At 45.1% G+C, this 23,553-nt stretch overlaps 1 protein-coding gene and 1 long non-coding RNA gene across 7 annotated transcripts in view; one reads left to right on the top strand and one right to left on the bottom strand.

Annotated features, from left to right (window-relative positions):
• Window positions 1-23,553, top strand: part of Zfat (zinc finger and AT hook domain containing) — a 289,108-nt gene that overhangs the window by 18,673 nt on the left and 246,882 nt on the right. Inside the window, exons 4-9 of one of the 5 annotated variants that reach the window (XM_013521342.1) lie at window positions 14,926-15,064; window positions 16,525-16,668; window positions 17,095-17,485; window positions 17,575-17,658; window positions 17,753-17,952; window positions 20,007-20,100. In XM_013521342.1, the coding sequence (XP_013376796.1) occupies window positions 17,929-17,952; window positions 20,007-20,100 (118 nt within the window). In that variant the 5' untranslated portion in view covers window positions 14,926-15,064; window positions 16,525-16,668; window positions 17,095-17,485; window positions 17,575-17,658; window positions 17,753-17,928. Of the gene's footprint in view, window positions 1-14,925; window positions 15,065-16,524; window positions 16,669-17,094; window positions 17,486-17,557; window positions 17,659-17,752; window positions 17,953-20,006; window positions 20,101-23,553 lie in introns of those variants that run through there. The other 4 variants (XM_013521339.1, XM_013521340.1, XM_013521341.1 and 1 more) reach the window with 4 other exon arrangements.
• Window positions 18,702-23,553, bottom strand: part of LOC106150033 — a 6,161-nt gene continuing 1,309 nt past the window's right edge. For both annotated transcript variants that reach the window (XR_001236571.1, XR_001236572.1), the window contains exons 2-3: window positions 19,735-20,011; window positions 18,702-19,147 (exon numbers count right to left, since the gene is read on the bottom strand). This is a non-coding gene — a long non-coding RNA (uncharacterized LOC106150033). The remainder of the gene's footprint in view (window positions 19,148-19,734; window positions 20,012-23,553) is intronic.

The raw sequence follows: 23,553 nt of genomic DNA, 5'->3' as shown, positions 1-23,553 counted from the left end.
AGCTCAGTGGCAAAAGCGCCTGCCTGGCAAGCACAAGGTCATGAGTTCGGTTCCCGGTACCGGAAAAAAACCAAAAAAAAAAAAAAAAAAGAAAGTCACTAGGGTCATAAATAAAGCAGATGTCATAAACAAATCTCAATTTTCAAAATCCCAAATGCTAGGTAAATTGAGGGATTAATAATTTCTTTTAAAACTACCATTTTATCAAACATTTTAAGTCATTCTCAAAGAACTCTATTCTCAGTCTGTCCAGAGATAGAAAACATACCAATGGTACAGTTATTCAGAGCTGGAAGAATTGATACAGTATCACATGGCAGTCTCCGACTTAGGCAGTGTTAAACATATTCCAAATAAGAGCTGAAAAAAGATGAAAAAGAAGCAATTTTTAAAAAGTTCAGCAGCAGATGCAGGATTCTCAAGAGGTTCTGGCTTCACATCAGTTGAATTGAGAAACAAAGTTTTAGCCAAGTGCAATATAAACATGAAGCAACAATATGATGTGGCCATTTAAAAAGCTAATATGATTTTTAGGTGCCTCGTATAAATATAGAAGCCACCTCACTATATTTACTGTATTGATCTTGCAGTGTTTCTGTACCTGTTACACATAGCAGACCACTCTTTAATTTCTGGTTTCTCATTTTGAGAGGAAAATGATAGATTGGCCAGAGGGCAAGTGGGATTATGAACAATCTGGAAACCAAGCCATGAGGACATGGTGAGAAGATGTGGTGAGATATAGCCTTAGAGGGAATGCAAGAGCTGCTGTTATGTATTAGAATGGCTCTCAGAAGAAGTTTCTTTTCATCAGTTGGCTTCTTGGTCACTTCTTCCAGTGTGCTGCAAAAAAGCAGAATAAGATGAAATTCATAGAATGGTAGATTTCAAATTAAGACAATCTTTATAGCCATGGCCAATAAAATCTGGTAGGGACTTCTTGTAATGTACTATATTAGACAAAAGATTCCAGTGGAGATGAAAGAGCACATTTTAAGTGACTGAGGTGAGAAAATGAGCTGATACCCCACAAATGAACTGATACCTCATAAGTGGTCACCAACAAAGGCCTTGGAGCCAACAGACCTATACTCAGTCCTCCCATTCTGTAGGAGATAGCTCTGTGCTGAGCAAGTTACTTCACCTCACTGAACATTTCCTTATTTGTAAAATGTGCACAATAACAGTAATATACTCATTTCCCAGAACTTTTTGAATGATTAAGTAAAGGAAAGCTATTATTGGTAACCCTTAGGGAAATCTCTTCAGTGAGCCTTGGATCCTACACCTGCAAGGCAGCAAGGATGGGAAGCTTGATAAACTCTCTTCTGCCTGAAAATTACATTTGCCTATGTTGATTGTTCCTATGAAAATTTAGGTTTCATTGTTCCTATGAAAATTTAGGCAAAATAAAGTTGTGGCTTAATTTCAGCATTATATTCTATATTAGTCAGTGTTCTTGTCACTGGGACAAAATACCAAACACCCTCCACTTAAAGGAGGAGATGTTTATTTGTGGCTCAGTGTTTCTGTGGGTTCAGTTCATGGTATGCTGGTTCCAATGCAGCAGTGAAATGGTAGAAGGACATGGTGAAGGAAAGCTACTCACTGAATGGTGACTAGAAAACAGAGACAGGAGAGGAGCCAGAGACAAAAATATATACTTTACCAGATCATGCCCATGTCCTGGTTGAATCACATCCAACCAGGCCCCACCTCCTAACAGCACATTCAGCTACTGAACTCATCAGTGGATGAACTCATGAGTGTAGTACCTTTTATACACATGAAACTTTGGGGAGACATTTTAGAACTAAACTTAACACTATTTTTCCCTTTTCTGTCATGGAGAAAGTAATAAAGTTCAAACACAACTCTTACCCTACCTGTTCCTTCTCCTTACTGAGAACATTCTCTCAGCTGTAGATTCAGGGCAGAACCTCTCTGTATTCATAGGTATAGTGTGTGGGACTGAGTTAGCTATGAGAAAGTCTACCAGGAGACATCAAGAGTAGGGAAGTTGTTACCAGGACACTGTATGACAATTCGTGCCATAGGGAGTGGAAATGGGAAATGTGGGAAGCAGAATACCAGGATTTTCAGCCCTGGTATACAAGCTCTGTATCATTCCCTTCCCTTGAATATGGGCAGGACTGAATGTGGTGGGTTTCATCTCCATGATTTTGTAAAAAGGTGAAGAGATTTTACAGATATAACTCAGGTCCCCTGTAATGGTTCATATATTGTGCCAACTTGAGAAGTCCAGAAACTTAACTAAGTAACTTAGTAGTTCTACATCCTGGGGTATGAAGGACATGTGTGTTCATTGTGTCAACTGAAGAAGTTTAGCTAAGTGACACAGCAGAGGGCCACAGTCCTTAGTTTGTAAACAGCCTGAGCCTGTGTAAGAGGAGGGCATGGAGGTACTGTGAGTGCTAAACCCATCCGAGGGCAGGTAGCCTACATACAATAAAAGGGAAATGAAGGACTGACTGCCTGTCTTTGAAGGAGCTCCAGTGTTCACCTTCAGCTTGGTTGTCCTCTCCTGGCTTCTGGTGCAGACTGTTGGGCTTCTACCTGGGACTGTTTAGCCGTCCGGGCTGGCATGGACTCTGCATCCTTCCCATGTACTCTTTAGCCTTCTGTCATAGATTCTTCAGCATTCTGTCTCAGACCCATCGGTCTCCTGATATGGACTTGCAAGAAACACTACAGTGAGCTCCAGATCTTGGACTGGACCCTTCAGCCTTCAGTGTTCAGACATCCTGTGCACAAGTCCTCATCCAACTCTATGGCTGACCATTGTAAGCCAATCTTGTAATTTCTTATACATTTGTATATCTCATATTATATCTGTTTCTCTAGTAAACCCTGACTGATACAGATTTTGGTACCAAGAGTGGTTCTAGAGAAACAGAATTATAATGATGGCATTCTTTAATGGCTTTAGGGGTTCCTGGAGTTGGCTCTGCAACTTGATGAGATCTAAAGACACCATGATCTCTCCTTCTAATTCTGTGGGGTATACTGATAATCTTTGGTGTGAACTGTTAAATTGAATATACCATGTTGATCCATTTAATTATCTTAATTCACTGCTTGTGAGATGTCAGGAATTTAGCAACTCCATACATGAAAATTTTGAAAATTTCTTTGGTAGAGTAGGAAATATAATGATGTTGACTGGTTGGTCTTAGCATCCCTGGATAACCTACTGAAAGAAAACGGAGAATTCAAAACATCCATAGAAGTCTGAAAATCTTCTGGCTGTGAGGACAAATTAATAAAGGAAAATAAGGAGCTCAAAGATTCAAATTCCCAGCTCCATACACAGATAAAAAATTTAAAAGTTTCTAAATGTGTCCTGAAAGAAAATCTCTCTTTTAACTGAAAGCCTGAGATTGCAGAAACCCAAACACAGTCCCTCATAATTAGACAATGCAAGTTTAATGCTCAGTCTCGAAGGGTATCTGAAGCAAAGGTGAGGGCACTGATCAGAAAAGAATAGGATCCCGAAAACTGGGATTGAAACGTGGGAGGATCTTGAGGAAGCTGAGGACTCATGCCACAGGGAGTTGACACAGGAAAATGAGGGAAGCAAAATTCCAGGATTCTGAGCCCCTGGTAGACAAGCTTTATAGCATTCCCTTCCCTTAAATGAAGGCAGAACTGAATACAGTGGGTTTCATCTCCATGATTTTGAAGAGATTTTACAGATATAACTCAGGTCCCCCATCAGTTGGTTCTGAGTCAACCAGATGGAAATTATCCGGGGTGGGCCTGTGTAAATCAGGCGAGCCTTTAAAAGTGACTTAGTCCTCCCTGAAAGAGGAGATTTGAAATACAAGAGAATTTCCTACTGGCATAGAAATGCTGTGCTGGTTAATTTTTATATCCAACTTGTTTGGATTGAGGAATGCCTAGAATCTTGGCAAAGCATACTTCTGGGTGTGTCTGTGAGGGTGTTTCCAGAGGAGACTGGTATACAAGTCAGAGAATAGGCCTGTTCTGAACACAGGCAGCACCATCCACTCAGCCAGGGCCCTGAGTAGAATGAAAACAAAGAAGGGAAAACACTCAGGCATGTGCCCACTAACCTTTCTTAGGCAGGTACATTTTTGCTTCTGCTCTCACCTGTAGACAAGCAGACTCCAGATGCCTTACATGTGGACTTGTACCAGTGACATTGAGCCTGAGGCTGGGGCTGCACCTTCGGTCTCTGTTGTTCTAAGGATTCGAGCCTCTCAGACTCAGTAGCTACCAGTTTCCCCACCTGTCAAGCTTGCAGCTGGCCACTGTGGGATCATTTAGCCCTGATTGTGTAAGACAGTGTAACGCATCCCCTTATGAAATCTATTGATTCCGTTCTGGTGGAGAATCCTGTGTAACACAAATGGTAATTGATGTAAATATTTCCATCACCTTGGAAGAGAGTGTGTATGTTGAGAATGAGATAGAGGAAAGAATCCTACAAAATACCTTCATTTCAGCCAGAAAAAAACAGACTGGTAAAGCCCACTGAGATGAAGCAGTCGAAGGGTAGGAAGGAAAGAGAATTCTGAGGTGCCATAGGAGCCGAGGAATGGAGTAAGGCTACAGCAACACAAGGAAATACCACACATTGCAGGGAAAGCGGGTACAATACAGGATCTGAGAGGTGCTTATTTGATTGGACAAGATGATGGTAGGTGACCTTGGCCAGAACAGTTTCAGAGGAGTACTGGGGAAGAAGCCAGAGTGCAGGATTGAAGGGATAAGTACGTGATGAAGTAAGCGTAGCCAGTTGTACTTTGAGGAACGTTGTCTGTGGAAGACTGAAAGGAGATGGGGAAAAGAGAAAGAAAGAGAATAAGTTGGGGTTGAATTTTGTGATGAGATCTTGGGCATGTGTGAATTCTGATGGGAAATGGTCAATATAGGTGGAGAGGCTCTGGGTTCCAAATATACAGCATAGTGCATTTTTCATTTATTAAAAATTTCTTGAGCACTGACCATTTTTAAGGTCCCAGGCAAAGTAGGTTTTCATAGGAGGAGAAAGTTTGCGCATCCAGTTTAATGACTTTCCAGCCTATTCTTAGGAATGTATTCAAAGTCATGTTAACAAGTTGGAGTAAAAGACGTAGCCCTTTTCATCTGATGTTATTTATTCCCCGACATTGTTTTATTAATTAGCCTCCAGGAGCTTCATGGTTGGCTGTACTGAGGGTAATTAATCGGCAGCACTGAGGTAGCTTCCTGGCCCTCCTGAGGGGCAGGCACGTGAACTCTGTGTGCTTGTAGAGCTGAAGCCAGGGATCCTTCCAAAAGCAAGAACATTCCATGGTTCCGGAAGCCTGAGGCTAAATTCCATGTGAGGGGGCCCTGATTCTTTGTTTTCCTGCTCAGTTGACCTATCCTGGAAAAAGCTGAGGACAAAGCTCCACTTATTAGCTTTTGGACACGACAAACAGAAACCACCATGTGGTTAGGAAGGGAACTAGGTGTTCCACAGTAATGCTTCCCAATCATCTGTAATAAAGCTGTGTTTGTGTTGTTTAATTTCTAATCTGTTGTAGACTAATGCTTACTGACGTTTTCTGTCAGTAGACCTGTAACAAATTGTTCAGGGATCTGTGCTAGTTATATGACCATGCTGTGAGTACTGTGGTTCATTCCTCTTCCAGTGCTGGTGGGAGTTCTGACTCCTTCCATGTATCCATCAGAGTGTCAGGCTCTCAAGTACTCAGTTCACCCCTTTTTCAGAGATTCTGTCTCACTCATTCTTCCTCAAGGGGATTGGGGGCTTGCAGTCTTATAGTGCATTTCCTCAAGACCTGAAGGATCTGAGTGCTAAGAGTTTATTGACAACAAATGCTAGACAGTATTGGTAAGAAATTGGAGCAGGGATTTAGAAGCCAGAAAAGGGAGCATGTCATTATGGGTGCAACTGGCCCTCTGTCTTGCTGGGGGATCCTGAGAAACAGGGTGAACCTCAGCTCCCAGTTAGCCCATACATGGCATGGAGAAGCTAGGTACTGATATGCCACACTCATTCATAGCTTGGCAGCTGCTCAGGGGGATATCATGCCTCCTCACTTCCAGCCTGCAGGGCAAGGTGGGCTCCAGTAGCCAGAGCAAGCAGCCAGGTGAACATATGCAGTGTCTGCAGCTGGAAGAGTGAGGTACTAGAAGCCTCCCTTACACTGTCTCCAGCGCAGTCCCCTCAGGAAGTGTTTGCTTTCCCTGGCATGTCAGCTGTGGTTGAACTGTCTCCCCTGAGGGTCCGTGTGTTGAAATTTTATCCCCATTGTGATGTATTCCGTGTGGAAACCTAATCTGACTATGGTGTGGACTTCATTAGGTAAGGTCATCAGGGTGGAGCCCCTGTGGGTGGATGCCACTGCAGTTCCCAGGTCCTGGAACTACGAGAAGGGAGAAACCTTGTGTAAGAGATCATATATAGTAAGATGTGGACATTTTTATTTCTTCTCCATCCTCACCCCTTCTTCACCCCCTTACTCTCCCTCCTATGATGCTCCATTCAGTAACCAGGGTCTGTGGTGGGCTCCTTAGCTACACCCATCACCCTCTCAATGGCCTTCAGTTCCAGGACCTGAGATCTACCAAGCCTTGCTGCTTCCTTCTCCTCAGGCTCTTTTTAGGGTTGCTTGGGTTCTCAGCTTCTTTCTACAACAGGTGGCTGGCCTTAACCCTGCCTGCTCAGCTGTTTGGAGCTGATGTCCTGCTTCCTGAAGTGGATATAAAGTACATTTATTAGTGATGGATTTATAGGTGGTATATTCAATAGTGTTAGATGTGATTTTATTATTTTTACTTTTTAAAGATCCTGACTTCTGCTGTATTTGGCATAACCCTAGGATTAGTGAAACATATGTTCTAACCTCTTAAGATCCTGGTGGCAGCTTTACTTTGACAAGAATGCCATAACAAGGTTGTAGTGAAGTACAAGCTCATCATCACACACATATAATCTGTCAGAAGCCTCATAGTGATATATTGATTTCATTTTATAACAGTCAAAACCCTCCCATTACACTAGTTCCTCAGAATTTCACTTCCAGATTCAAGTGTGAGAAACCCATTGATAAGTCAAAAGTGAATAACATATGAAAATATACATGCAGATGCTCATGAAGAAGCCAATTAGAATGGCTATTATAATGGAAAAACTACCTAGTCAAATTCTGTCTAAAAATCACAAGTTTTGTTCCATTTTGAGTTGTAGAAAGTAGTTTTTTGAAGTGCATCTTCTTGTAGCTAGACATGGATCAGCTGTGGCTGCCCCTGTTTTCAGCACTGGCCTTCATCTTCCATGGGGAAGAGGCTGTGGACTCTCTAGAGGGCTTGTTTGGAGATCGCTCCAAGGTAAAGGGTCACACAGCCCTGAAAGGCTCTGATGAAAACTTGGGAGACATTCCCCAGGCAAAACACCCCTATCAACAAAACCTTGTTTATAATCTCAGAATGTTTATGTATCGCCCAAAGCCATGGACCCAGATTAAAAACAAACAAAAACCCTTCTCTAAAAATCTTTCCAGTCCTGTCACAGGAAGACCCAAAAAACCTAGCTCACAATGACACTGTATTTGAGAGCTCACATATTAGGCAGGCTTCCCTAATCAGTCATCAAGTAGGAGCAGGTGACAAGCAGACACTTGCACTCACGTGACCTCACTGCTGCCAGCACACGCCAAGGACAGAACAAACAGCAGGTGTGGTTCCCTATTCTTGGCTGCTGAGCTGCTGATCGAATGGAGGACAGAGCAGAAAGACAGGGAAGCAGGGACAGAGCTGACTGATCTGATAAGCGGATTGGGTTATGGCTGCCCTCCCCCCAACTACTGCTGCACAAGCTTGCTCCTCGGTTAGAAACCATCTCTCTGTCCAGGGGACAGCTATATGCCAGCACCCCCTAGCCTTTCCCTGGGCACAGGATGTTCCTCCACATTTTGCCCATGCTATGCTCTCTGTTGGGGATGCCCTGCTCCTTCAGTTAAGGACCTACTTGATCTGTAGGATTGGGCTCAAGTTTCAGTTTCTCTGACCTGCCACCCCTAATTCCAGGGGTGTGTTTTGCAGCTCCCTTCTGTGCAGATCAGGCAGCATGCCTCCTTCTGTCCTCCTGGGCTCACCACACTGTCCCACAGATCCTCTTCTCCACCAAGATGCTGAGGAGTAGCTTCCTGCATGGTATCTGGCACGTGCTTGCTTTATAAACCTTTGGGAGGGGCTCATGACTGTGTGATATGTGGCCAACTTACTAAAAGGGAAACACCAGCATGATAGAGGACACAGGCACTCTGGGGAGACACCAAGACTTAGAAAAAAATTTTTAAATAAAACTCCTTCCTGAAAATAAAGAGTGGTCACAACAGTTGTGGAGCAGACTAAAGTAGGAGGAGCGATCTGATGAGGTGGGATCAGCTTGATGTAACAGGAGCCTGGTGTGACAGGAGCAGAGCAGGGCGGATGTTGCTGCAGATCAGGATGCTCTCAGCCTGGAGGCTGAGCACTAAGAGCAGTTTCATGGAAAATGCCCTGTGCTGTCCTGAAGCACAGAGGGGCCTTCCCCACTCAAGGACAAGGGCGAGCAGTCTGAAGGTTTAAGACGTCTATGTCGGATTTCATCCTCCTAGTGCACTCACATACAGTACCTACTATCTGTTAGGCCACTGTGCTTGGAGGAAGAGGCATGACAGGAGGACAGTTTGTCCAGTAAACCAGGCAGTCCTGGACAGAAGGGAAAGAGATGTTCTGGGGCAGGAATCACCATGCACTGCATTGGAAGTGTGACTGAGCAGAGATGAGACACCAGTGGAACATGGAGGCGTCTATAGAGAGAACTTCAGAGGGAGAGTCAAGAGCCTGTACCACTCCTACCACTGGGCAACGATGAAGTGTGATCAAAAATGTGTGTGTTTAAATAAATAATTTATTGTAGTAAAAGTCACATTGCCATCAACCCTCCTCAGAATAATTGCCCTAACTTCAAACACAATTATCCCATCATTTTTGCCACTTTCTGAAGCAGTTCTGGAAGTCCTTTCGTGAATGTCTTCATGCTGTCCTGGCTACCTCAATGTCCAGAATCCATTCAAAATGTTCATCTTTCATGGTCATTTTGACTTTGGGAAGAGCTAGAAGTCATGTTGTTCCAGAACCAGTGAATAGGGTGGATTGAGAACACGTTGCAATGTGTTTGTGAGTCTGCCTTTCTGTTGGATAGCACCTGGCAACCACATTCATTTTAATTTTATCATACTTCTTAAAGACACAAAAAAGAACTTCTGTAACTCCAGAAAGTGGCAAGGATGATAGGATACATGTGTTTAAAGCAAAGAGTATTTTGAAGGCAATCAGTGGCAATGTGTCTTTCACTGTAATTTTAAAAAATGTAAACTTTCATCACATACTTTGATCACATTGTGTAACTTTCCTGATTTTTAACCATTGAGGACTAATCAAAACTGTCTCAAAACACCAGAAAGCAGAACTTCACACAGCACTCCACCAGTCTCTTAGTAGGATGAGGAGGTACTTTTCACAACCAGTTTTGGGAGCAGGATGCGGCTGGCAGAGAGAGATAAGCGGTGTGCTTCTGGCTCCCCTCTGGACTGGCCCACAGGGCTGTGTTCCTGCCCTTGAGTGTGCTTCCCTGGCTGGGGGAGGCATCACATGCATCTTGCCTATTCTCACTCTTCCTCTTTTACCCAGCCCCTCACCCTATGCTTGCTTCTGAGAGAAAAGCTGCAGCACAGTGCCTGCATGCCAGCAAACCTGGGCAATATTTCTTAGCATGGGAGTTACAATTTATACACATACAGTATATAAGAAATGCCATGTAGTGGGGTGTGGTGGTGGATGACTGTAATCCCTGCACTCTGGGAGGCTGGAGCATTCAAGGCAGGAGGATGGCAAGTTCAAGGCCTGGGCAACTTATCAAGACTGTCCCAAAACAAAAAGAATAAAAAGTACTGGGGATTAGATTATTGCTCCTTGGGTTTAAACTCTAGTACTAAGAAAAAGAGAGAATGAAGGAAAGAAAGAAAGAAAGAAAGAAAGAAAGAAAGAAAGAAAGAAAGAAAGAAAGAAAGGCCATGTTTACATCAGGAACCTGTGCCAGCACCTTAAGAACATGGGGTCTGAATCAGGCACACCTCGGCTCAAATGCTGTTGCTGCTGCGGCCGGCTACCTGATGATCATGGGTACCCATCCCCTAAGTATCATCATCTACAAAAATGTTTATGATTATTCATCCTCGGAGAGTTATGATGAGGATGGAGTATTGTGAGTGTCCTGCACCCTGGAAATGCTCCTTAGGTATGAATTCCCTTTCCTTACTGGGAGCTGGCAGCCCAACTTTCAGGACCAGCTTTGCTATTACCTTTGAGCTTGGTCGAGTCATTAAATCATGAGTTCACAGGCCAATCTCTGCATGGCCCTTATTTATTTTTAAGCTCTGAATGGGAGACCTTTCTAAAAAGTTGAAAATCTTTTTATATACACTCAGAAAGTATATACATCATAACCATGCACCTTAATGAACTTTCAAAAACTGAGTACACTGCACACTCCATCTGTTTTTGTAAGTTTTTTTAAGCAGTCATTCCCATTCACTGCTGTTTATGTCTATGTCTGTGGCTGCTTTTGCCTACAGGGGCAGAATTGAGTTGTTGAGGTGGAAACCATATGGCCTGTAAGGCTGAAAATACTATCTGGCTCTTCACAGAAAAAGTCTTCTGACTCCTCCCTCCCATGTAGTATTCCACTGTGTGACCACAGTGACATTTATTTATTCACTGTCCTCTTGGTGAGCAGTTGGGGAGATTCCATGTTGGGGCTATTATGTGTAATCTGCTATGAACATCTTAAGTATGCCTTTGGTGAGACATTCATGTGCATTTGAGTCTACTCCTGAAAGTGGGATTGCTGGGACATAGGGAAGATGCAAGTTGAAGCTTCTGGAAAATGGCTAGTTTTCCAAAGTGGCTGTGCTATTACCCCTCCCCCAGGAGGTGTCCGACGGCTCCACTTGCTCCCACATCCCTTTGGCACTGGGCATTGTCTGACTTTTGGTGCCCTGTCCTCATTTTGATGTTTCATTTCTCTGTGTAAGTTATTTCTGTTTGTGCATTTATGCTTGGACCCCTCCAGTGACAGAGCACTTCCAGGGGCAACTGTTTCATCTTTGTACCCTTCTGATCTCTTAGAAAGCTCTCTTTTCTATAGTAGCCCTTTAGATATTTTAAAATCAATGCTCACATTTCCTCTGAATGCCACCTTCTCCAGGAAAAGAAACAAACACTTATAGCCTCTCTCTCTGTCTCTCTTTCTCTGTCTCTCTCTCTCTCCCTCCCTCCCTGTCTCTCTCTCTCTCTCTCTCTGTATGTGTGTTACTGGGGACTGAACACAGGGCTTTCACACTGAGCTACATTCCCAGTCCTTTTAAAAATATTTTAAAATTTTGAGATAGGGTCTCGCTAAGTCACTAAGTTGCCGAAGCTGGGCTTGAACTTGTGATCTCCCTACCTTACTCAGCTTTATAGGGTGCTGGAATCACAGGCATGTGCCACCATGCATGTTTTATTTCTAGTCTCTAGCATTTTTCAAAAGACATGGATTTGCAAGTCTTTGTCACCTGGTGGCCTAATAAACACATGTAGCCTCTTTGGGCTTTATGTCCCCCATCTATAGTATGAGAGGGTTCAATTTAAATATTTTAGAGTTATTTCAACTCCAACATCCTGTGCTAAATGTTATTGTGGAGATTCTGGAAGAGATTCTCACATATATCTCTAAGCGGAGGATGTCTTCCTTCCTAACGTGTTCTATCATCCTCTCCTAGACAGCAGAGGATATGGACATTCATTCATTTTCTACTTCTCCTGCCACATAGTTCCTGAGTATGGAAGATGTTAGAGGAGCTGCACAAAGAGTTCAGGATGATGAGACTGATAGATCTTTCCTGCAGCAAGCATAGTCCAGGCAGGAAGGGGTAGGGGCAGAGTAGATCAAGTGCTCAGAGGACCCTGTAGCATCCATGGGAAGTTGTAATTGTGCCAAATGCATCTTAAAAAGGCACGACTCATGGAAAATGTCAAGTCTAATGAACATCACTGGAGGCTGCAGGGTAACTGGGTAACTGGGGGAAGGGTGGAGAGGGCTTTGCCTTTGCCCTGTGGCTGGGGAACGTTGGCCCAGGGCTTTGCTTCCTTTGGAGCTGGGGACAGTGCAGGTTTCACCCTCAACAGTCTCAGGGAAGACTTCATCTGTAGCAAATAATGCCCACACTAGACTTCTCTATCTGCATTCTCCTGACACAAGTGTAAAGTAGCGTGTAAAGACCAGAGGATAGGTCACCAAACCCAGGTGGCGGACCCTTCTGACATTTGACTTTGGCACAGACAGGGCCAATTTAACTGATCCAAATTCTGTCAAGATGGAAAAGCAGGGTGGACAAAAGGAAAATACTAATTATGTTGCTGAGATGGTAATTCCATAAAGTCCAATAGGAACATGGCTTTGACTATTTTATGGCAATGCAGCATGCATGTATTCATTCATTTCAGCCCCGCCACAAGCCCATGCAGTAGACACTGTCATCTTTGTTTTAGAACTGGGAAAGCTGAGGTGCAGAAAGTTTGAGAATTTGCCCAGGGCACCATTTGTGAGGGCAGAGCCAGGATTTACCCTCAGACATCTCACTCAGCCTTGTAATGGTGACTTAAGAGCAGGTGATACCAGAGAGCTTTGCCTTCAGGACTTTTGGTTGCAGGACAGAGTCAGGGCCTGGCAGCTGGGCAACTTTGTGTTGGAATGGTGGGCTGGAAGAAATCCCAGGGGGAGCTCATCTAGCCCTCCCTCCACTTTACAGAGGGGCTGGGAACAAGTGTCATTAGGGTGCTGTCATCAGGAGGAAGAAGGGATGCCAGGCTGGCCAGGAGGGTTGGATCTGCACCCCAGAGTAACTCATCCAAGGTCACACAACCCTCATATGGAAAAAAGTCAATGTGAACTTGAACCTGTACTATAACAAAACCTGTACTTGGTCAGTTGTTGGATGTCTCCTCTTTATACCAACATTGAGCAAGACAATCTTCTCTCTTATCTATTTATCTCAGCACAGATTCAGCCAGTTCTATAGAAGGTAAAGGATAGTAAGTGGGGCAAATTGTATTAAAGGTCCTATTGTAGTCACTTTTATTGTTCCTGAGATGATACCCAAACACCCACAAACTAAAGGAGGTGAGGTTTATTTTAGCTCGTGTTTCAGCCCATGGTTGGCCAATTCCAAGGCAGAACAGCATGGCAGAAGGGCCTGGTAGAGGACAGCTGCTCACTCATGACAACCAGAAAGCAGAGCAAAAAGGGAGGTGCTAGGGAGGGAGATACACCCAGGTAGGCCATCCCCCTAGTGACTTGTCTCCTCTGCCTAGACCCCAGTTCACAACAGCCAGCCAGCTATGCAGCCCCACGACCCAGTCACCTTCCGGACACATGTGGCTTTGGGGCCACGTTAGATCTAAACCATGACAGGTCCAGCTCTTCACCCCGCCTTATAGCACTTCCTTCGCCATATGACTTCTTCCTAGAAAAAAAGCAGAGCAAATTTCCTGCCTCTTTATTTTGAGTTTGGCCATGTGACTTGCTTTGGCCAAGAAGAAAGACTCACAAAATCAGTGGGGGTTTCTATTTGCATTTTTTTGTTTGTTTCTGCTGTAAGAGAAGGATATGGTGAAGGCAGTCCCAGCAGGAAAATGGAAGCCACGTGAAGCAGAATTGACCCAGCCAAGCCCAGTGTAGAGCAGTGTCCCCACTCAACCTGTCTCATGTGAGTAAACTTGGCTGAGCCCAATCCAGACCAGCTGACTCCCATCTGCACCCTGCACTCCAGGGAGCTACTGTAATGAATGGCTATTGTTTCATGCCACTGAATGTTGGGCAAACGCATTTAGCAAAGGCTAACTTTGTACCATGTTTTCAGATTGCTATTGACACAACATAAACGTGTCGCTATCAACACTGATGATTAATACTACAATCTTGACTGGTGCATTTGGTAAAAACAAGTTGTCCATCTACCGCTTTGTGAATTGACCCACACAAATGCTTCACCAAAACTTTTAAATGTACATTGTATGTTCATGCCAACAAGTCTTGAAATATGTCAGTCTTCTTTTGCTTTCTGTAATTTTTCACATGTCACACATTTTGGTTAAGCCCATGTCCTGAATTTTCTTCATGGAAAGCTTTTATTATATCAGCTTGTCTCCTGTGTTTAGATTGAACATGTCTGCAAATTACAGTTAATTAGGGATCAGTTGGGATAAAACTACTGGAATAGATGTGTTTCCATATAGTGCAATTCTCTTAAGAAGAATGCTTAAGGATTGTTTCAGACTTATGAGTATGATAATAACTATCATTTATTGCCATAGTTTCAAAATTAAAAATAAAGTTACAAATTTTATTTGCTACCATTTTTAAAAATTCAGAGTAAATAACTGTAAAAATGGAATTTATCTTATTTTATTTATTTTTGGTAACAGGAATCGAACTCAGGACCTTGCATTTGCCAGGCAGGTGCTGTGCCGCTGAGCTATATCCCCAGCTGGAATTAATTTTAAAAATCACAAATTCAATAAAACAGAAGAGAGGTACATCATATTATGCATAAATTTCTTTAAAATATTTTATCACTGGCACTCTGCTGTGTGTGCCTGTGGGGTTGATTTTAATATTTTAATATAGGTTGATTTTTAAAATAATTTTATATAAAATTTTAATATTTGAAAATTTTGCCTGGGAATGCAAACTGTGGGATGCTGTTATAATCAATGAAACTTTCTCTTTGGTCACTGGCTAATTTTTCCCTAGTAGAAGGAATGGCTTGATGGATTGGCACAGGTATGCATCTCCTGCAGGTTCACCTGCCCTGGCATGATGGGAGTGAAGCCCAGGGAGCCACGCATGCTCACACGCTCTGAGAGATGCTCTACACTTACAGCGGGGGATTTTGCTGCCAGCACAACCAGAAGAGCTAAGCCTGCTGCTAGATTTCTGGTGAGTCTGTTTCACATGCCTTTCATGATTTAGTAGATGTCTATGGGGCACAAAGCAGGACCACACAGTCTTTCCAGAAGAGTTTGCCTGCCTGTTTCTCTGTCTGCTGGTTTATCCATACTCTGCCCACCTTCATCTGAGACTTGCTGTCCCTGTATGTGCCACCCAGCAGCAATTGCCAGAAGAGCCTTCCACACCCTCTTTTTTTTTTTTACCTGTGACTGTGGAAGGTTGCCCATAGCTGACCAGCCAACTCTGGAAGTCAAGCTGGCTTTGGCTTTTGCTTGGCCTTTGGAAAAATATTTTTTAATTAAACAAACTTTAATACTGGAATCTTGAAAAGTTTTAGTAGAATTGCACCACAAATAGTTTATACAGATGAGGTACGTTTGAGGTGTTCCCTGCTCAGGACACAATTACCATACCTGGTTCTGAATATCTGCTCAGTACTGGTACCCAGGCACCCCATTTTCCTGGCTGTCCCATAGTGCTAAAATAATAAGACTGTCTTTTTCATAATGAACTTACTATGAAGTAGATCTGGGTTGGCAAACTATAAAGCCCAAGGCCAAATCCTACTTGCTACCTATTTTTGTAAGTAAAGTTTTGTTGGAATGTGGCCACATCCATTCATTCACATGTTACCTTTGGCTGCTTCCACAGGGAAGAGTGGCGCAATTTCGACAGACATCCTGTAGGCTCATTCCCGAAAAAGGCATTGCTGATCCTTAATGCTGATAGATAGCTTTCATTTCTAGCTGTGTTCTAAAAACAATAACAAACTAGACTATGAACTTTGGAGTTACAAAACTGGCTTGTGTTTTACAACTTGTAAAATAAACAATACTTAACTTTTTTTGTAGTATTTTTAAATTTGGTTTTTATACTTCAGAGTCTGTGGAGGTCCCAAAGAAGGACACCTGTAGCAGAGGAGGGAAGGCAGAGTCTCTGGGTGGTCAGAGGGAGAGAGAGGGTAGAGAGAGGTGGAACAAAGTAATAACAGAGGCCTTTCCTCTGCCTCAGAAAGAGCCTGCTTCTCTCCCCACAGGCCTGGCATCAAAATGGACAGATGAAGGCAGGGCTTTCTTGTTGACCCAGGACACAGGGACACAGACCAAGGGGACAGCTATACATGGCTTAATTAGCATCTCAGAAAGGGCTTACAGCTGGCCCCTACTGTTTTATCTACTGTGTAGTCTTTTGATTCATTCAAAAGCGTGCTGCACACTTCAACTTGTGCCCTGAGAGTTTTCAGTTTTTAGTTTCCGTTTTCATTAAGCAGGTTGACTGCAGTACTTGTGACAGGTAGCACAGCGAACCCTGCAAACATGCAGGACACTAGCCTCAGCCCACCTGGTCTCACTGAGTAGGTGACTTTCAAAGAGAGACCTAGGTGGAGAGAAATATTAGCCAAGAAAAGAGTAGCAGGGGAAGGAAAAATAAGTGACTTTGTTCTCCAGCAAGACAGCAATGAAGTCCTCTGAGGAGCCTGCAGAGATGAGCAGAGTTTGAGATGGTGACCAGCATGGGCAGAAGAGAGCCAGATTCAGAGGACCTTATGGGCACCAGCCAGGAATGGGAGGAGTCTCTTGCTGAGGAGTGCGGTAAGAATTCCTGCAGGGCCCAGTGCTTCTTTTCTGTCTCTGCCTCAGCACAGGCAGCATCCCTGTGAGGGCCTCAGGCCTGTGCTGGGTGGCTTGACCAATAGATATCATGGCTAGTAAAATAACCCTCTGGAGCTGGGCATGGTAGTAAACGCCTGTAATCCCAGCAATTGGGAGGCTGAGGCAGGAGGACTGCTGGGAGTTCCAGGCCAGCCTGAACTACATAGGAAGACCCTGTCTCAAACAAAACAAAACAAAACCTCCCATGGGACTTACGAAATTTCTGGGACAAGGGATAAACAGTGCTAAAACCAGAAAGTCCCAGACAAGCTGGGATTAGTGGGTTGTCCTGACATTCAACCCATACAGACTGGTATGGTTTAGTAAACAGCAGCCCCTGTGCTATGTCCCTGCCTCCTTCCTCAGATCTTGAAATTAAAGGGGTGACCCCTGACACAGCAGGGGAATTCTTTCCTGTGAGCCAGTGGCTTTGCTGTACCTGTTGATGAATGGCCCCTCAGGTTAGCTGCATTTCCTCGTCCTTCTTTCTGCTTTCCTCTGGGTTTGGAGTTCACTTGAGAATGGGCATTCTCAAGAGGCTTACCCAAGAATCTTCAGGGCATCTGACTCCAGCCCTGGGGGCAGGAAGGGGTGTGGTAGCCAAAGACGCTGGACACACAGATGTTCCTTCCCTTGTCCTCCCTCTGAGCTCTTTTGCAGATGGCAGCCTGAACACATTCACTGAAGATTTTGTACCCAGTCAGATCCGGCAAAGGCCACCCTGGCTGCTATGAATGGCAGTGGACAGAGTCAGATGGTAAATGCACAAAGGCAGCCCCACAGGTTTTCGTCTACTTGGATAGCTTGATGCAGCACGATGAACCAGAAATTGGTCCTGTCTTTTAGGTGAGACTCCACTTTTAAACAACTGGTGATGACTGAGATGTGCATGGCCACTTTTCAAGGCAGCAGCGTTTCTGTCCTAGCCAGGTACTGTAGGACTTCACAGTGTGCTTCTGAGGAGGGTTTTGCCTTTATCTATAACAAGTTGAAATCTGCACTGGGGCTACTCTTTGTGTCCTAGCTGAGGAAGATGCCTGATCCTCAAGGATCAGCCCCACGGTCACATCCCTCCCTCCCAGGACAGTGAAGGGGCAGCCAAGGGCTGTCTTCAAGCTGAAATCAGCCAAAGGAGACTGGGCATGGTGGTAAACGCCTGGAAGAGAGACCAGGAAGCTGGGAAGAGAGCACGGTCCAGGCATGCATCCCTCAGGCTCCTTTCTGGTAGGTTACAAGGGCTCAGTAGTGCGTCTTGCTGAATGAAGGTGGCCTTCTCTCTGCAGGTGCTGTTCTATTCTGGGCCTGGGATGCAACTCCCAGCATTGCTCTTGGCGCCTGGAGTGGGAGGAGAGCACTGAGTAGTGCACTGTTTCCCTTTAACTTCCTTAAACCCTTTGATAAGAATCCCTTTCTTTAAAAAAATAACAACAGAAACAAAGGCAAACAGTGCCTCTTAGATGGCCTGGGTTAGGCGCCATCTACTTCTGGGGTCCTGACTGCTGAGGAGCTGAGCTGTCCTCCTGTATGACAAGAGGCAGGGGGGAGGTGCTCTGGGGGGAGCAGAGAGCACAGTGCTGCCTGCCGAGGGCTGACCAGTTACCTCCGTCAGGATCTCCGTTAGCCTAGAATCTAATGAGCAGTGTTCATGTCTGTTTCTCAGGTTTGAGTAGTAATTTGCCATAAATAACTGCCACCGACTAGGTGGCCTAACGGGACATTTACTGCCTTTCAGGTTTGTTCTGCAAAAACCTGTCCTACTGAGCTCATACTGTGTTTTTCTTTTTCTTTTCCCTAACAGTCCTAAACTCTTCTTAAAAGATAGCCAGCCTAGCACATTGAAGCATACCTGTCATCCTAGCACTCGAGAGGCTATGGCAGGACTGCTGTGAGTTCGAGGCCAGCCTGGGCTATAAAGAGAGTTCAAGGCTAGCCTGAACTGCATGTGAGACCCTGTTTCAAAACCAAAACAAAAATACCAAAAGCAGAAGAAAGGAGAATGACAGTCACCTTTGATTAGTTTCCACAATATGACTTCATTTTACCTATATTACCACTTTACAGCCTTTTCTCCCAGTTCAGTCCCATTGAGGCACAGGGGTTTGGGCTTTAGCACATCAATTGGGGGACGTAGATAATAGAGCCCTCGTGGTCAGAGATGGTGTCCTCTGAGGCCCTGTTTTCCCATCTGACTCCTGTGATCACTCAGTGCTCATCTTGACATACAGCCGTAAGCCCGTGCCCTCCCCTCCCCGTCCCCATCTGTGGAGTCTGCACATGCTGAAGTCATCTTAAGGCACACAAAGTGGCATGTTCCTGAAGTATTGGTCTTTTGGGCCGGTTGTAGTGTGGCTCATGATCCAAGCAGCTGTCTCAATAGTGTAAGCTGCTGTGTACAGATCTGTTGGGTTCTTGCTGTACCCTGGGAAGGAATGGCAGTGAGAATGAGGAAAAAATAGACAAGAGACTAAATCTGGGGTCAGGCGGAGGTCCTCGGTCTCCTGAGCGGAGAAAGGGAACTGCCCAAGAACAGTAGAGCGTTCATTTATACCCTGGAGAGGTTGGTTAATTTCCACCTCGCTGCCCAGCAATCAGTTAACAAGCTACAATGGCTTGTTTGCATGCTTCGAGGAGCTCCCGTGTTCTCGGGCTGGCTTCGTCCTGTGGGAGTAATTACTTTCCAGCTTCACCCGCTCCCAACACTGTTGGTCACCACGGGCCTGGCCAGGGGACACAGCTTCTATGGAAGTCATCATTGCTCTTGGCTGCAAGCTGGAGGTGGCAACTCACAGCGGCCACTTGACTAGCGTTGGCCATGGAGTGTCTGCTTTGGGTGCAGCAGGGAGATCTTTTTTATACTCTTGCCTCCCTCGTGTGCCTGGCATGCCATTTCTGCCTCTATGCTTTTCCAGGCTGTTCCTCTCCTTGCTTAACTCCCCAGACCCCTTGAGGATCATGTAGCTGTCTCCCCAGCTCTTCAGCCCAGGGCGTCCCCCTTGCTTAGCTCACCTATACACAGTGGATTGTGTCCCACTCATCTTCTTTGGCATTGGTTCCTCTTCTGGGCTATGGAATGCAGGAGGACAGATGCTGTGGCTACACTTGGGTGTTGCTGGCACTTGGCAGGCGCTCCATAAATGCTTAAGGAAGGGATGAGCAAGCCAACCCCTTTTAGGGTGGATTCCTCCCATATGCTGTTCCGCTAACATGCTGACAGTTGTTTCGTTCCCTTACACTAAATCATCATTTCTCTACCAACTTCTTCAATCACGTGGGCTCAGGTCATCTGGGAAGACAGCATGAAGAAGCAAGTTAGTCTCTGCTGCTGGCCCACGGAAGCCTCCTGTTCTGCAGGAAACACAGCCATATTAACAGGTATGGTACAGTATAAAAGAATGAAGAAAAGGTGTGGGGTGAGGTAGTCACTAAAACTGCATGCAAGGTAAGAGCATGGGGCATGTGGTTTGGGTTTTGAAGGCTGTAAATAAGGTACGGCAGGTGGAAAAATGATCTGGATGCATGCAAAGGCTCAAAGTGGTATCAGGGACTGGCATTTTTGAAAAGTGGTGAGATGTCAGGTAAAGGGCAGCTTGTCTTGGTTGAGGTGAAGCATGTGTGCATACTACAAACTACCAAGCCTGGAGGGAGACAAAGGCTGATGCACCACTGTGGCACTTGAACTTGCATTCACTGTTGCAGGAAAAGCAGTCAGCCACCTCTCACAGGCCTGAGATGCTCAAAGTTTGCTGACCTGTGTTCAGCAGAATCCTTGGGCACATGGCAGGGCCAGGGGTTGACCAAAGGCCAGCAGAGCGTGTGGAATGTCGATCTCACAGCAAAGCCATGGGCCAGGCCCCTGGGTCGGACATCACCTTTTCATGTTAGGCCTCTGTCCTATCACCTTCCCACTAAGCATGCTCAGGGCTGTGCCTCTCCTTTCCATCTTTCCATCCCTTCCACTGGCTCATGGCTGAAAATGCCATCCCTCGCTTAGCTGTGCTGCATGTATCCCTAGACAAGTGGCTGGCAGAGGGGACAGCAGAGAGGCCTGGTGTGTATCCAGTCCAAGTTTTCTATGGTGCGTGTGACTTTGGAAAAGTCACTTCACCCCTTTTGTACTCTGTTGCATTGTGGTTAGAAGGAAGCTTCTCACTCATGCACAGGACAGCGTGAAGATGGTGTGAGGTGAAGGGATTGGAAAAGTCTAGGTGTCGGGGTCCCTGCTGTCATCATTATTCCATTTATCCTATCTTATTCCACTTCATTTCCAGCCATTTAGGCAGCAGTAAACAGGTTTGCTTCCACAGCAGCTATAGCTGGTAGTCATATTTTCAGGCCTCCAAATGACAGTTGTGCAGGCAAACTAAGTAGAACAGAGCGCTTGACTTTGAGATTCTTGTAGAAAATCCCTGCTTGCTGGCTGCCAAGGCCAGTGTCTCCTGCCTGGCTTTGCTGGCAGTCAGATTGACCTTCTGGGCATTGTTTGCTTCTATTGCTTCTTTGAGAGGGGCCCTTGGCCTGCCCTCTCTGACCCAAATTCTAACTACTCTTAAAACCTCAGCCAAGTTTCTCATTTTTCCTTCAGTAACTCTCTTGGTTGAAGGACACCTTGGAGTTCACCCAAAGATCTCTCCAGCTTGTTCCCTTTTTTATTCCAGAGAAGCAAACTGCACAGTCCCCTCAAAATGACAAAAGGGCCCTGAAACTAAAATTCTAGCTTTCATAAGGCAAAGCTATTTATTGCTGCGCAACAAACCATACCCATACCTAGTGGTTTCAATCAACAAATTTATCAGCCCTGCTGGGTGTCCTTCTGTACCACACAAAGTGGCTGGGGTTACCCATGAGGCTGCACTGACTGGGGAACAGCTAGGTCATGAACTCTCAGGAGGTTGCCTGCCCTTGTGCAGGCTCCTCTCCTCTGGAGTTTGGCATGAACATCCTTACAGCCAGGAGGCTTCAAGAGGCAGCATCCCAAGCGGACAAGCCCCAGGGTGCCTGGATTCACCAGGCCTTTGCTTGTGCCATGCTTGTTTGTGTTTCGCTGGTCAAAGCAAGTTGCACAGGCAGTCCCAGAGTTCGTATCAAGAACTACACTAGAATGTGGTCACAGGGAGGCCTGGCTCAGTGGGGCACTAGTGTGCAGACTGCTTCCAGATGCCTTTCCCTCTGATGGTCTTTTTTTTTGTCTTTTTGAGACAGGGTCTCACTATGCAGTTCAGGCTGGCCTTGAGCTCACTGTGTAGCCTAGGCTGGTCTTCAACTCGCAACGATCCTCCTGCCTCAGCTTTCCGAGTGCTGGGATTAAAGGCATGCGCCACTACACCCAGCCCTTCTGATGGTCTTGACAATGAACATTTGTCTGGCTCCAGGCTTTAGTTGATTTAGATGAAGACACCACAAAAAATGTCTTTTTTCCTACAATTTCCTGCTCTCCTGTGCTCCCAGATAAGACCCAGCACAACGTACCAGCCCTCTCCAAAGACTTTTTCATCCATTTTCACAGCTGGAAATGATGATTGTGTGTTGTAAACTCCCTTGGGGGCTTTTTTTAATGCCCCAGTTCTGGCACTGAGAAGCTTCTAATCAATATTATAATCATGCTTTTTTGTCATTTTGCTTTTGATCTGAAATGAACCCCAGGAAGCATCTATCATCTTCCCTGCTTCTCCACCGCTGCCATTTTACAGATGAGGATACTGAAATCTAGAATCACTTTGAAGTCATGCAGTGGGTTGGTAGCAGCCCAGATCAGAAGACTGCTGTTCCTCCCTCACTCTTGTCCTTGCCCATCATGGGCATCTTTGGACACAAAGGCACTGAAACTACTTGTCCCACTACCAACATTCAACTGCAGTTTCTGAACTGTTGTCACATCTCCCTGCCCCCAGCTCCCCAATAGTGGGTACTGGGTTCAATATCTTCATGTCCAGAGGTGGAAAGCACAGTGCAAACAGGTGACCTGTCCAAAGTCAGGTAGAACCTGAGCAAGAGAACCAGGACCAGAACCCAGAGACTGGGCCTAGATATCCCTTCTCTTCTTCCCTGAAAAGGCAGAATATGCATTTAGTAAAACATTCAAATTATTTCCAATGGATGGTCAGTGAAAATAAAGTCTCCCTGTGAGGCAGATCTCCAGTCCAGACGTTGTCCAAAAGCTGTCTGCTCTCACAAGTTTCTGTCTCTATTTTCAGAGATTCTCTATGCATCTATAATCATGTTCACGTAGTTGCTATAAAAAAATGTTCCCAAATCATAGCATGCTCCACATACTGTTTTGCAGCCTGCTGTCTTCCCTCTGTGATGTACCTTGGACCATAGCCCACACCTCCACCTGTGTCGATCTCCATTCCTCCAACAGCTGCACTGAAATTCCATGTAGGGAGAACCAGCCCTCTACCAGCCCAACAGTCATGGACACCAGATGAACATACTTTGTTCCCATCTGTTTTTCCCCTGTATTCTGATATTACAGTGTTATTTATAAATAGGTACAATGTAAATGCTTAATCATGCCTTTCCTCACTTACTGGGTTTACCCCCAAAGTCGGTCCCTCCCTCTATCCATTTCCCCTTCCTTCAGTCACTGTTTATTGGGTCCCATCCATGGCTTTCTCCACTGTAGGCTCTGAGAGGTCTTCTGTTTTTCCTCCTGTTGTTGGGATCTAGGGCCACCCTTTCCTCCTTTTTTTTTTCATGGTGTAGTTACTCTTAAAATTCTTTTTTTTTTTTTTTTTGGTTTTTCTCTGGTACCGGGAACCGAACTCATGATCTTGCGCTTGCCAGGCAGGCGCTTTGCCACTGAGCTAAATCCCCAGCCCCTAAGAT

This window comes from Chinchilla lanigera, unplaced genomic scaffold (genome assembly GCF_000276665.1).
Source record: "Chinchilla lanigera isolate Chin_1 unplaced genomic scaffold, ChiLan1.0 scaffold00060, whole genome shotgun sequence".
NCBI lineage: Eukaryota > Metazoa > Chordata > Mammalia > Rodentia > Chinchillidae > Chinchilla > Chinchilla lanigera.
Note: the sequence above shows the minus strand (reverse complement) of the source record. Positions and strands in the feature narration are given on the sequence as shown.